This window comes from Limulus polyphemus, unplaced genomic scaffold (genome assembly GCF_000517525.1).
Source record: "Limulus polyphemus unplaced genomic scaffold, Limulus_polyphemus-2.1.2 Scaffold875, whole genome shotgun sequence".
Classification (NCBI taxonomy): Eukaryota; Metazoa; Arthropoda; class Merostomata; order Xiphosura; family Limulidae; genus Limulus; species Limulus polyphemus.
The window spans coordinates 33,913-49,442 of NW_013666485.1; the positions used below are offsets into that span (position 1 = coordinate 33,913).

Sequence of the window (15,530 nt, forward strand, 5' to 3'; positions counted from 1 at the left end):
CAAAGAAATAGTCAGCTCAACAGCCTCTGTACCTGCATGCATGGTAAATTTGTATAAGCAAAGATGACAAGGTAAATTGATAACTTAAAATAGTTCCTAGTTTTTACAATATCTTCCTAGTTTTTTATAATGTACTGCTGGAGAGCCTGTCCATGAAGAAAAAGTTCAGTCCTCTTCAGATTTCCAAAACCTTATCACCCAGGTATGTACCATTCTTTCTCTCTCTCTTCCCCATTACTTAAGAGTATTCCAATATGCTCTTACACAACCCTTTCCATCATGATTTTTTTGTTTTCCCTCGCATTCCAGATAGTTCTGTTCATCCTACCTCCTTTCTCAAACAACTTCGTTCCTGCAATATTATGTCATGTCCTTCTCACCTGGCTGATTCCTACCTACGTGCCTACAGTCACTTTCCCTTTCCTTTCCTCAACTCACAGTCTTTAGAGTTTCTTTTGCTGGTTTGTAGGTGGACTATGCCAGCCATTTCCCTGTCCAATGCCCAATTTTCCGTCTTCCTTATTATCCTCCTTCATTACTTTGCGACAGAGGTTTTCCACTGTTCTCCTAATTAATTTACAGGGAACACTGAAACCCTCCTTTTCTCTTCCCTTGTACAATCGTTTTCTTCTATCCTTTCTCATCTCATATGGTTCCTTTGTTGTTGAGACCTCTTGGGTAGATATTCCCTACTTTCCTATGTTTATCTTTCCTCTATAACCTTTGTTTTGCCCCTTTCTCAGTCAGGAGGTTTTAGGCAGATCCCAAATTCCTTCAAATCATGAGCCAAAGTTGCCCATTAATGGTCCTCACTTTCTTCATTAGTCTCCAGTTTGTCCTATTCTTATTCTTTCACACCTATCTCCAGACCTCACCCACACCCCTTTCTGTTCTTTTCTGGTGTCCTGACTTTCCACTTTCTCCTACCACCTGGTTGTATCAGGGCTTATGAAAGCCTGTCTGCCCTGGTTTGCTCACTTGTGGGCTCCTTTCACTGTAGACAGATGGGTCATTTAATTCTTCACCCATGGTTTCTCCCTTCACCTTTCTTTCCCACCTTATCTTCTCTTCAAACACCTATCTTTTCCTCACATCTAGCCTACCTTTGGCTTCTGGAAGGAACAATTTCAGACCTCTTGGAAAAGCAAGTTATAGAGTGAGTTCTAAACCCTTCTCTGGGTTAGTATTCTTGCCTTTTCATTGTCCCAAAAAAGACTGAGGACTGGCACCATATTATTGACTTCTCCTCAATCAACCATTTTTTTGTTATCCCTAATTTTTGGATGAAGAATTTCTCTCTTCACTGGTCTTTCCAGTCAGGCCTTTGGATGACCAAGGTAGATGTGTCAGATGCATTTATCCATGTACCAATAGCACCTGCCTCTTGATGTTACCTCAGGTTCATCCATGAGAACCTAGTCGAGCAGTTCCATGCCCTTCCATTTGGCATTGCAAAGGCCCCATATGTTTTCATGGTCAACTGGCTTCTCCTTACCTATTCCCAGGATGAATTCTAGGACCCAACTTCCCTTCTTTTTCATGAAGCCACCTATTTGGGAATGCTGGTAAAGATTTCCAAATCCTTCCTCATCCCAACCCAATTTCTTGTTCACCTGGAGATAGTGTACAATTCTCTACTCAGTTTTGTCCAACCCTTGCCACTGTTTACCAGATCTTGAGAATCTTGTCACCAAAGTCTATGCCTCTCCTTCTCCATCCTTATGGGTGGTTCTATCTTTTTTTGGGGACTATGGCTTCTCTGGAACCTCTTTTTCACTTGGCCAAGCTTATATGCATACCATAAAGTGGGCTTTGTGTGACCAATACACGAATCCACTGTCCTCATGGGTCATCCTTCCACTCCTTATGTTGAAGGATCTATCTTGGTGGCTGGACCATTCTAACACTGCTGCTAGTGTTCTGTTACCTCCTCCCAAACCCACATCTCACAGGGTAGAGAAAATCCCTGAACAACTCTATCACTTCAGGCACTTGGTCCTTAGAAGAGAATTCTCTGCATATCAAAAGCCTGAAGTTAGTTGTGGTCCAAAGGGCTTGCTCCCACTCTCTTCCCCATCTGGTGGATTGTTTGGTCATAATCCACTAGGACAATTCCACAGTAATTTCTCACATAAACCATCAAGGAGGCACCTGTTCCTGGACCTACCCTTCTAGTCAGGTGAATCTCATTGCCTACTATGTTCTGGGCACTCTGAACATAGTTGCAGACTGTCTTTTCATGATAGGACTTGGTCCTACCCATGAAATGGACCCTTAGCCCTTAAATTTTCTATTGAGTTTGCTCCCAACTAGGTACTTCTTAAATAGATGCAATTGCTTCACCACTCATTACCAAACTGACCCTCTTTTAGTCTCCCATTCCTCACCCATCAATCCTGACAATGGATGCTCTCAGTCAGGACTGGTCTCATGTCTTCCACTCTGCCTTCTTGCCTGGGTACTAACTAGCTCTGATTTGGGACACCTCATTGACCCACCTAATCTTGGTTTCTTATAAGTCTCCTCTCAACTAAACCCCCACTTTCTCTTCTCAACATTCTGTCCCTTACTGTTCAGTCTCACATTTTTTTTCTTTAAAATGTAGCACGTCCTGTCTATAAGGTTTTTCCTCCCATGTCCTTACTACTCTCTTCTGCACAGACCTTTTATTCCCACTCCATTACCATACTAAGACTTGAACGTCATTCTTAATCCCCTCACTTCTGACCCTTTGCCACGTGTTCTCTCTGTCATCTCTTCTCCTTCTTGTGTGTGGTCATCGTCATTCCAATGTTTATGCCATTGACTCCTCCCAGACACTTTACCACCATTCATACATTCTTTCTTTTCTATCCCAACTGTTCTTTACTTCCCAAAACTTCAGCTGTTAAGGAAGGTGGTCCTACCCTTTCTCCTATCTCCTTTCCCTCCATCTTTTCATTCCTTGGGACCCCCTCCTCTACTTGAGACTTTGTTTCCCTCAACCCTTACCAGATTGTTTATTCTTCATTAGGGGTGGATAGTCATAGACTATTTTTAGTCTCCTCTCACCAGATTTGGTAGTAGAGATTCTCCAGACTGGCACATGGACTACCTTCACCATCTGGTTGTCTTCAAAAGGATACAGACTTCCACTGTTTGCTATTTGTCAATTGACCCTGAGCATTTAACAAGTATCATTGTTTACCTATTTTTAGATCCCACTATGTTATGCTAGTGCTGCTTTCCAGGGTATACTTACCTGAAATCCACATCGGGCTAGAACAACTGAAAGCATTCAGACCATCCGCCTTGGCCTAATCAGTGCCCATTGTGATATAGGGTGTTCTGCATGATCACTGGAATTCTGCTTGTGGTAATACTATTAATTGTTCAATAGTCCAATCCAGACTGTACCCATTCCATAGACTATCAAGGAAAAAGCCAGCACCTACTGGTTTTCACCCATTGAAATTAATAGTTGAGAAGGTGTGCATCCAACCTCACTATGCTTATTGGCTGTCCAATGGCTTGTGTGCGAGTACTTGGACAGTCGTGTGCCTATCCTGCCTGTCCTTGTGACACTTCGCAGGTCTTTTCGCTCATTCTAGTCCTGCTCGTTGGCAGAGTAAACCATCAATGATATGTGGTTTCCCATGGGTGTGCCCCTGCCATACAGTGTTGCATTCCATGGGCTTCCTTTGATTACTTTCTGAAGGGAGCTTATCTAGGTAAATTTTGCACTGGTCCCTCTCCCATTTCAATATGGGAGTTTAGCTTTATGCATATGGAGGTGAGTGATCATACAGGAAGGTAACATTTTCCTTCAATGAAAATATATTTAAGATAGATGCTCACCTCCAAACATTTTCCCACCTATCCTCCCCACTTTCCTGGTGCACCTTTCTCTGTGGCCTTGTCAAAGAATGATGCAATTCATAGGTGAATGGAGGGGAGAGCTTTTGAGAAAGGAGGTATGTCACACTCCTATTGATGGAGGATTTTGCTGCATGATACATCACCATGCAGTAGTGCAATTTCACATCATTCACGTGAATTTTAAGTGGGAGTTTTCACAAGGCTGGTGGCATGCAAATCTCTCAGGCAGATAGCATGATCTCAAGAGGTAAATAGCTTTCTGTGTATTGAGGGGAGTATCAATCAGAATAAATTTCCAATGAAGGAAAATGTAAACTTTAGACTTGGATTTTTGTACATTAAATTTCTGGCAAAGTAACGGTAAACACAGAATATTGATACATGTTCTTTTACTCTTCATTTATAAACCTTTCAAGAAACACTACTTTTCTTATCTTTCCTTCTCAATAAAAAAAAATGATACTGTTACTTTTGTAAATATCAATTTTTCAAACAAAATACTTTAGTTCTGAACATTTATTTTTCCAAACATAATGAAAAGGTGATATTTTTACAATTTTCCCAATTTCTTTGGTTTAAAACCATAAAGAAAGATTAAAAGCATATATCCAATACAGTCCTGAGCCTATGGATTTGAAATTGACCTGAATTTCACTTAATACCTTCAAGAAATAATGACAACACATACCTTCTATGTTAATGAACAGTTTTCCAACATTACGTATAAATTATTTCCACTTCACTAAGCACCTGTTTTTTTGCTTGTGTTCAAAAAATAAATAAAGTTTTTTTAATGTAACTTACCATAAGAGGTTATCCTAATAGAGAATGCCCTCCATTATTATTCTAAAATATGTGCTACGGCTTCTAACACAAGTTTTGTTTATTAATTTTGTCAATCTAAATCTTCCTAAATGTTTTATAACTTCCTTTTATTTACAAAAAACTAGAAAAATATCTGGAATGTACGTATACTTTTTTAAACAGTTAAGCAGATTTTGTAGTAATTTTTTCACAGATTTATTAATTGAGAATTATAAAAAAAACAAAAAACACTTACTATTCAGTTTACAATGATTAGTGCTGTGTGTGTTTATACACACACACACACATATATATATAGTGAATAAAAAAAGTACACACCATCAAACTCCAAGGAAGCATGTTTTCATAGTATTCTAGCTGTCAAGAAATGAAAACAATGAGCAGCAGTAATGGAATATCAGTGAATCAGCATTTAAAAACATTGACTGAAAAGCTGTTCAAAAGACCCAAATGGTGAAACCACAGTGATGTATAACATTTGGACATTTTTCCTACCTTAGCATTAGGCTTTCCAACACAGGATAAATTATCCTGTTACTGGGTTATCAATGGAAGGTAGTTTCCCATTAGTTACCCTTGGAATAATGGTTTTACACACCATCTGTGTTACTGATAATAGAAAAATGATTAATTATTTATGCTGTGCTAGATTACCAATAGAAGGCATTTTACACTGGTATCAGACTAGTGGTGGATGATGCTTACCTATTGATTATCCACCAAGTTATAGATAACACCCAGTTTTGTCTTTATTACCCTGCCACCAATTTACCAATTGGATAATGGCTTCCTTAGGAGTCATTACTAATAAAAATCTGGTAATTCAACAGTATACCCTGGGACTGAGATGTTTTCACCTTATGCTGTATTACTAGTTGAAATTGGTTTCTCATTGTTTATCCTGGAATTAGGGTTACCTGTGGAAGTTTTCCTTTGACACCAGGTTATCCAAGGAAAAAGTGTTTCATCTCTGGGATCAGGTTACCAATAGTGTTCCACTGTTTATACTGGCACTAAATTACTAATAGAAAGTTGATTACCCTGATAATACTGGATTACCAATGGAAGGTTTCTTTTCAGGCTTTGAACTTATGTAGTACTGAAAATATTTGATAGGCTTATCTAGTGAATCAACAATATGTTTGTTATACTTAATATAATTTTAGAAACTTGTGGAATTAATTTTACACTGTCAGTTCAATATGTGGATTTAAGATTAGCACAAATCTCCTAAGCTTATCACACTCTGACATATTACTGGGATTATAGCTGTAATCATTGTTAATAGTTAGGGTATCCTACTAACAATTTAGTGGATTCTAATCAAAGTTTTATGTTTTCTGATGTGTTTACTTATGACACTAAGCATTTCTTGTAAGTTATTTACACAGTTTTTACTTTATTAATTTACAAATTATTTTAAAAATTATTTTTGGTTTATATAGTAAGATTTTGTACACAAGTTCTTAGAATCTTCATAGTAATCAATCAAAAATAAACTCCACGCATTACAGTATGTTTACACAACCTAAAAGATAATTAATGCTCCAAAGTCTTTTTTTTTTTTCTTTTCTGATGTATCATCTTGGAAAATTAATGCTGATATATATACATCATAAACAAGATTAAGAAAATGTAAAATTATAACAGTAATTTCATGACTGAAAATAAAGTTAAGTAACATTTTGAATTAGAAATTTAAATTATGAATATAAAATAAGGTATAACATATGAATAACACTTCAGTTTACAATGAAAGCAATCCAACTGAACTCTTAACAGTAAATAACTCGAGAAGCTATAATTCAACATACAGAACTAATGTTAGTAAACAAAAAGTGTTATCACATATATTACAACACAGCATTTTGTTTTACTGTAATGTACATTAATCAGTTCTGGATGTAATGATGACAACTACTGCTAGTAACATCTTATACACTAATGACATACATACATTACATCATAATACAAGGCTGGAATGTTGGAAGAGCTGAATATACCATTCTTGACAATTTATAAAATAAAATCAAAGTGTACAATAAAAACTTTACTAAGAAATAAAAAAAAATATTTTCCAACTACTGTTTCTTTTTTTAAAAATTACACACATACACAGTCATCTCATCAGCATTTATTTGTAGGAATAAAATTAATTCAATATATCTACATTTGCATCCAGATTTTATTACAGTAAAGATATTAAAGATTTAGTTCTTTGAAATGAAAACATAAGATTCATCTTAGAATCTACAACTTCAATGTATGCCAATAAAGTATCAGAATTTAGATAATTTTCTTCAAGATGAACATTATGCTTCAAATATCACTATTTGTAATCCGTACATGAAACTTTCCAACTTTTTCATTAAAAAAGTATGAAATAATGAAAGTGTGAATTACAAGAATTTTTACATTTACCTGTGCATCTAAATTACTGGAAATAAAAACTATTATGAACTGATTTAAGCTAACTAGCAACAAATGCAGACCTGGACGTACAATTATTATAGATGATGCAAGGTGCAGTGTATTTGTTTCTTTCAAAGATTTTTAATAGCATGCCTACGTATAAGATGTTGTTTGCATCACCTCATATCAAGTCCTTTTTGGAAACAATGATCATTTTATATTGTCCCAGGTGTTATTTAACCCTCTTTATGTTATTTTTAGTAATATTTACTTTAATAGCAAAGTTACATTTTTAGTAATTGTATGCAGGACTTAAACTGAAAGAAACATAATGGATCAGCACATAACTAGTAGTGTTATTTTTTGCTTCTGTAAGTAATTACAGATCTTTTTAAGGCACTTTCAGATGTTAATTAAAACATTTAAGGTACTTGATACCCAGTCTTTTTTCACATTCTAACAGGATCAACATAGTCTTTAAGATCATAGTGCTTAAGACACTTCTGGTGGTTAATCAAAACATTCTGAGAATCTAAAGCCATGTCACAATGTACTTATCACAATACCTACATCCAGGGGTTGTTTTTTTTAGGGGGGTCATGGCAAAATTCAAATGAAACAGATTGATACACCTAGTATCATGCCGCACCAGACTTTTTTTGTACAGGTAGAAGAAGTCTAAATGGCCAAAGCAAAGTTTCTAGTACCATGTCTTGAGCTTCTACTACAGAACACAGATGTTCTTCAAACTTATTTAAATATTTGCATAGTTGTTGTGCAACAATCAGGTCATCACTTTGAACCAAAAGGTCTTCAAAAGATGGTTCAAATCCCATACACTGGGTAATCACACTCTGTACCAAATGTTCCTGGGATTTGTTGCTGGCACCAGTATCTTGCAGAAGGAATACCATCTGGTCTATTTTATACAAATGGTAATATGAAGTTATTAAATTCTGTACCAGTGTAACATATTTCACACATTCTGATACACACAACTTTACCATACTTGATCGGTGATGCTGCATAATGGTGTTGATTTCCTGAAACTCGGGCATCTGGTTTTCTGCTGCCAATAACATCTGTTCCATCTCTTTCGAAGTTGCATAGTCCAAAGGAGTGAGGCCCTGGTGTGTTTTAGACTGTAGGAGTTGTGCCCCTTGAAGAAGGAGGAGGAAAAAAAATACATAGTTAAGACAAGAAAATTAATACTTAACCCTTTTGTCCCTGCAGCCATTTTAAAATTCCTTTCTGCATTGGCACTGTGTTACTTCAAAATTTGGTTGAACCACTTTACTATCAATGTATTTTTTGTGAAATTATCATCATTAAGTATGTTATAATTTAAATTTTTATATTATCTAAGCTGTATTCCTTTATTTTAAAATGAAACATCTAAAACAGAAGTTGTTTTTGCTGTCACGTGATCTGCTCACCATTACAATTCTCAACTTTTAAGAGTTCTCATACAACTGTGAGTAGCTAACACAGACTATTATGCTAAACAGTCAAAATCCACTACCCAGGTGTATTTTATCACAATCTGGAAATGTTTGAATGTTTTCTTCCCCCCCAGGAAACCATGGTAAATTCTTTATAAGTTTAAGGTCAGCCACACCCACTTTTGAAGTAGAAGCTGTGTTGCTAAGCGACAGTTTGAAGTTGAATGGAATGCTTATAACCAATAGAAGAGACTTTAGCACTATATGGTTTTGTAGTATAACATATAAAATAAAGCTTAGTCCGTCATCCAGTGCAGGGATCCTAGCATTTGGCTGTACTTTCTTGCCTTATACATATTAGGCTGACAGTTAAATTGCATTTAGGTTTTACTTTTATATTACTTGTGATTTAAAATTCATATTTGAAAGGTTTAATAATTTTTATAAGTTTAACTTGTCACCTGGATTGTGAAAGCTTAACAAACCCAACGTGAGTCTGCTGAAATTACTTCCTAAAAAGCCTGCAAGCATCAGTTAATGTGTCATCATAAAAAGTAAACAAATTTGAAAGGAAGATTAAAGTGAAAAACATGAAATTATGCATATGACAAGAAAAAGTTTGAAAACCATTCTATGAAGAATTGAAAGGTATGTATATATTTCCCTTTGTTAATTTTAAACATTTCATTGCACTGTATGCTGATGATAATAGATAGTGATAAAGTAGAGAAAATTGACAATAAAATATAGAAATTTACATTAAAAAACTTTTAAGATATTCATTTATGAAGGTTTAGAGATTATGCAAATGAAATGTGAAACTGTAAGGTAAAAAATAGTATTTTTATACTTCATGTGAACTATTCAGAGTCAAGTGCACATAACTTCATTAAATATTTTATTTTTATTAAACTACAAACTTTTAGGAACATTCTTGTGAAATTTTAAACAATTTCACCCTCTAGTTTTATCTTTGAAATGAAATATAATGATAGAGACATCATGTGCTACAAATTGTAGCACATAATGCATGAAGGGTTAAGGTATGTTACACCAAAGTTATGACTACATAAAAAAAACAAATCAATACCAAAATATACAGATACAAACTACAAACCTCCATAATCCACAAGAAGCCTCGCAATCTCTAGCTGATTGGCTAACACAGCATCGTGAAGAGGAGTTATACCATCTTGACTTTTTGCAAAAATGTTTACCTTCATTAGACTAGAATTTTCTAGGTTAACAAAAAAGAAGTAAATATTCATTAATGACAATACTTGCCAACTGTAACTGACACAGACTTACAACATAAAAAGTTCTTTCATCTCAGTTATGTCATTGTCATGACACCTCAGAGTTGTATCACTGCACAACATAACACTATCTTTTATCCATTATAATATACATCATATGATCCTTTACAGAAGTGTATCAAAAATAAGTAAAAATCAACTAGTTTCTTATCTAAATTGTATCACTGTTATAATGTATGTAATAAATTACTTTACAGAACTGTACCATAGGTCAGTAAAAACTGCTAGTTGTTTGGTTGGTTGGTTGTTTGGCATTTTTTTGGTGCAAAGCTACATGGCGCTCTGTGCCAAACAAGCAGTAAAATGAATTGAGTTAAAAGTTAACAATGTGCAAAAAATCTGATAAAAGACTCAAATAGAATTAAAAAGACCAATGGCTCATAAAAATACAATCAAGTTGGACAGTGTCACCATCGCCAATGACACAGTACAATGTCAAGGCTAAACCCTACGAAAACGCGTCTAAAATGGTGCCGTCTCACAGATTTGCAACAGTAGGAGGAAGCTGTGTAGTGATAGCATTGATCTTGATACTGAAAGTGAGACACTCAAGACACAGCCTTGAATGACTCCAATTTCCTGTGTGAAAGAATGGGAAAGTGTTGAGCCTATATGGCCTTGGAATCGCCTGTTGGGTTAAAAGTTCTTAATAAAAATGGGTAGATGGCCATGCAACCCATATGAGTGGAGGCCCTGCAAAATGCCGTACCTCCATGTAGTGTCATAAGCCTTCTTAACATCAAAGAAAACAGACATGAGATGTTTCCTCTTGAGAAAGGCTTCCCTAATCGTGGTTTGAAGTCGAATCAGGTGGTCCACGGAAGAAAGCTGTTAATGGAACCCACATTGGGCGAGAGATTTTTTTATTTGAGGAACCAAACAAGATGAGCATTAACCATACTCTCTAAGACCTTACAGAGACAGCTAGTCAATACAATTGGATGATAATTAGAATGAATCTTGGGATCCTACCCAGGCTTAGAGAAAGGAAGAACAATAGCCTGGAACCAAGCATTAGGAAACACGTTCTCCTACCAGATCCAGTTAAAGACAACCAGAAGAAGAGCAAAAGAGAAGAAAGATGGTGCAGCATCTCATAGTGAATGTCACAGGATCTGACCGATGTATTGCTAGACTGATGAAGAGCAAGCTTCAATTCTACCAGTGTAAAGGGGTGATTATAATCGTAAAGACAATCAGCCCGAAAGGAAAGAGGTGATCGCACTGCCCGAGACTTGATGGCCAAGAAGGTGGGGAAAGAAGTGCTGGATGCACAAGAAAAGCTCTTGCTGAAAATATTGGCGATGCTCTGTACATCAGCAACTTCCTGGCCATTGGAGAGCAAGATGGAAAGCATATCTCCCATTGACCCTCCGAAGCTTGTCTCACATGACTTTGGAACTGGTGGTATTAGAGATGATAGCTGTAAACTTAATCCAAGATTCCTTTTGGCTTTGATGTGGTTGGAAATAGTAGGATACCTGCAAAAGGTATCCCAGGTCCGTTTATAAGCCTTTCATGCCTGCTGGCAGGCTAAAGACCACCATGGACGAGGATACTGTGGGAAACGTGTTGCAGTTTTAGGTATAGAACAAACAGCTGCTTGAATGATGCAGTTATTCAGTTATTGCTACCACACAGTCGTTAATAGATTGAAGATTAATGAAAGCAGGATCGAGTTCCGAAAGAGAGCCAGTTGGCTTGGTCCACATTCCACTATGGCCCTCAGGTCAGGTGGTCTCCCTCAAAACAATAGGAAAATGATGAATGCCACATGGCTATCAACTATCAACCTTTCAAGAAAAATGAGAGCATAGGGAAGGAGAGCAGATAGATAGATAGATCAATAGCAGTAAACGACTGACTAGGTGCATGAAAAAAAGTAAAGGAACCAGTACTGAAAAGACAAAGGTTGTGATCCAAGAGCATACGCTCTACAGAACGATCCTTCTTATCAATATCAGCACCACTCTAGGGCGGATTGTGTGACCATTAAAGCTTCCTAGGATTACAAAGGGAGATGGCAACTACTCTATGAGAGCATCAAGGTCTGATTAATTGCAAGTCTCTCCATGAAACAGGTAGTGAGAACAAAGAGTGATGGTACAACCCAAAGAAACACAGATGGCTACAGCCTCCAAGGGTGTATCGAGTGGCACAGACAAGGTGAGCAGGCACTGGTCGACCAGCAGTGCCACCCCTCTATGCACTCGTCCATCACACAACCTGTCATTCCTGTATAAAGAAAGCTGCCGAAAGGTGACTATATCAGCAGATTTCAGGAATGTTTCCTGTAAGGAAAGACACACGGGATGATAGGAGTCGATCAAGGCTTTAATGTCGTCCAGATTAGAATGAAAACCTCAACAGTTCCATTACTTAGGTGGAGGAGAACTGGACAGAGAACCCTTCTGTTTATGACCATACCATTTTTCTTTACTAGAAGGAGGTTCTATTGACCTCCATGAATCCTGCCTTGGTCAAGTGGGCAGATCTCTGTCATTAGACTTAGAATCCAGCAACTGAGGGCGTTAACAAATAATTGTTGTGCATCTTGGGGCTGAATCCGAGTGGTCACTGGAAGGAATGGTGGGGACAGAGATAGGAGTAGATGTGGACTTGTGAACTCATTTATCCATAGAGGGCAAAAGATACTTCACATGATGCAAAAAAGACTGATGGAGGCACAAAAAGCTCTGATTGCACACCCACTGTAGAAGTGGAATGGAGTGTAGCAGTATATGTCCATGACTGGGGACAACAACTTTCAAGCCTCAAGATAAGAAATGCTGTTAACCATTTTTAAATGCTGTATCTCTTACTGCTCCACCCACTTAGGGTAAGGTCTATAGTAAGAAGGGTGGGAACCACTACAATTAACACAGTGAGGGTCCATTCACACTCATAGGCTTCATGGTCTTTGCCACCACATCACAGAACCATGACAAGATGCCTTAGAATGACCAATCTGTTGACACTGAGAGGGTTGGGAATATATGGCCATACCTTACAGTTCAGATAACCTGTACTGACAGTGGCAGGTGGATGTGGCAATGTAAAAGTCAAAATAAAAACATTGGTAGGCAGCATAATTCCTTCTTTACTGGCTGAAGAAACCAGCGAGGATCCTAGACTCAGGAAAGTTCTTCAAATCCCTCTCAACAATAACTCCTCATGAGGAATTCAAAGTAGCACGGGGAATAATCTCAATGGGTATATCCCCAATTGCCTTTGAATTAAGGAGTTCACTGTGTTTGGTGTAGATGTTTGCATAAAGATGTCCCCACAATGTAGCTTCTTAAATGACTTTGGAGAGCCAGCATGCCCCTCTAATTCATTCTGAATAAATAAGGGAGACATTTGCCCTAAAGCTTGGTCTGACAAGGAATGAAAGATCAAAAAACAAGGTACAAGTTCAGAATGGATTGAAGACTGCTGGTCAGTCTTCAAGGTGTGGTTGTTTACCAATTAATTGTTTTTTTTACCTTTTTTTTGAGGATTTGGGGATCCATAATGAAAGGATAAAGATTCAGTGCTTACTCACCCCACCCATTATGGGGTCCTACAAGGGGTTGCACTACAATGCCAAACAAGGACACTGCAGCAACATCAGGGCTTTGTGAGCACTATAACCCAAACACCAGCATCAGACACAATGTCCACAACACCTGTTGAGAACTGTCTGCAGGAATTCAAGGCCAAGGTGGTGTGTTGCAGTGCCCCAGACACCACTCAACCACCAGGATCCTCTTCTCCCCTTCATGGGTCACCATGCATGGAAAACATGTGGGTGGATGTTCAGATCCCAGAGGAGGTAACTGAAAATACAGAACCTTCCCTAGGTGGTCCCCTCACCACGTACAGGAATCCACCTTGAGGGGAAAAAAAGCCCAGCTAATCCTTTGTTTAACTTGTATCACTGTTGTATATTTTATATTCCTTTTATAAAAATATATCACAAGTAAGTAAAAATAACTAATTTGTTATCTAACTTTTATCACCAGTGTATGTTGTAAGTTCCTTTATATAACTGTACAAATATCTAGTTTTTATCACTGCTATAATTGTATGTCATGAGATGCATTATAAAACTGTACCTCAGGTTGGTACAGTTAGTTTCTTACTTAACTTGTATCACTGTCATATGATCCTTTCGATACTCTATCAACCATATGACCATTTTGTTTTTTATCTACCTTAAGAGATATCAGTGTCCAGTTAAAAAAAAACAAAAAAAACATAAGTGTTCATAAATGAATATCTGGTCACTTCAGGTCAATTTTACTTAATCTGAAAATAATTTACATTTAAATTTTTTTTATATGAAGAGACATCATAAGCATCAATTACTGCATACCTGAGGAGACATAACTGGTTAGTAATTCTTTGGGCTGCCAATTCAAGAGTTCTTTTACACAATTCACATGGCCATGAATACAAGCTTCATGTAGCGGGGTCCACCCAGCATTGTCCTGAGCATTGATTATAATCCCTGGGACTGCCAAGAGTTTTTTCAGTTGGTCATATTTGTTGTATATACACGCAGTGTGAAGAGGGGTTTCACCTGTCAGTGTAAAGAAAAATTAGCATCTGAAAGAAGCAGGAGACTAATAAAAAATTTTAAACTTAGTTACCAGAATAATAAATAGACAAAAGTCTATGCAAACTTCAAAATTAACTATGTGTCAACAGAACAATAAGAGATAAAGACAAAATACTGTACTAAACATGGTACTAACCAACATTGTGCTAAATGCAGTACTAAGTAATAGTCTGAACTAAATAGAGTAATAAGTAACAGACAATACAAAACTACATTAAACTGTGTCAAGTTTGGTGCTAATTGGTCAAGAAATGTGGAAATATATAAGGAAAAGACAGACAGAGACACACACACACACACACACATTGACATTTATTTATATAGATTAGATGGGAATTCACCACCACCCTCATAACCTTCCTCATGTCATCCTGTATCACAGTGTTAAATTGTGCTGATTTAGTAGTTTTTCTCCTCTCCCCTCATGACCTTCCTTATGCATATCCTGTATTACTGTGTCAAGTTTGATACTGATTAATTAAGAAATGTGGAAATATATAAGGAACAGACAGACACACGCATTGACATTTATTTATATAGATTAGATAGGAATCTACCATCATCACCCTCATAACCTTCCTCATGTCATCCTGTATCACTGTGTTAAATTGAGCTGATTTGGCAGTTTTTCCAAAATTAGATGGGGGGTACAACTCCTCTCTCCTCATGACCTTCCTCATATCCTGTATTACTGTGTCAAGTTTGATGCTGATTAATCAAGAAATGTGTAAAGAACAGATACATACACAAACACATATTGACATTTATGTAGATTAATTAATTAACTGAGCAGCAAGTTTCATTACTAACATAGATATAGTATGTACCATATAAAAGCTATACTAACATATTAGGAAAGTGACAGGCAAGAATGTTAACAGAATGATAAAGATAGACATGAAAAACCCTATAATAAAATCAAAAATAAAGTTAATCATGATAAAAAAGGAAACATCAAATTCTGGCAAGTTTTCATGGATTTGCTGCCATGATACTGATCTGTGGCATCAAATTTACCAGTCTCAAGGCAGCAAATCCATGGTAATGAACTAGAATATGATTCAGCAACTACCT

The 15,530-nt window shown here is 36.8% G+C and overlaps 1 protein-coding gene across 1 annotated transcript; it reads right to left on the bottom strand.

The window, feature by feature from the left end:
- Positions 1–4,365: 4,365 nt before the first annotated feature.
- On the bottom strand, positions 4,366–14,707 carry LOC111086139. The gene is made up of 3 exons (XM_022387780.1): positions 14,211–14,707; positions 9,655–9,774; positions 4,366–8,254 (listed from the first exon to the last, which is right to left on the bottom strand). Exons 2-3 carry the CDS (start codon positions 9,758–9,760, stop codon positions 7,734–7,736), a joined length of 627 nt encoding a protein of 208 aa, XP_022243488.1. The 5' UTR covers positions 9,761–9,774; positions 14,211–14,707; the 3' UTR covers positions 4,366–7,733.
- Between the last annotated feature and the right edge of the window lie 823 nt (positions 14,708–15,530).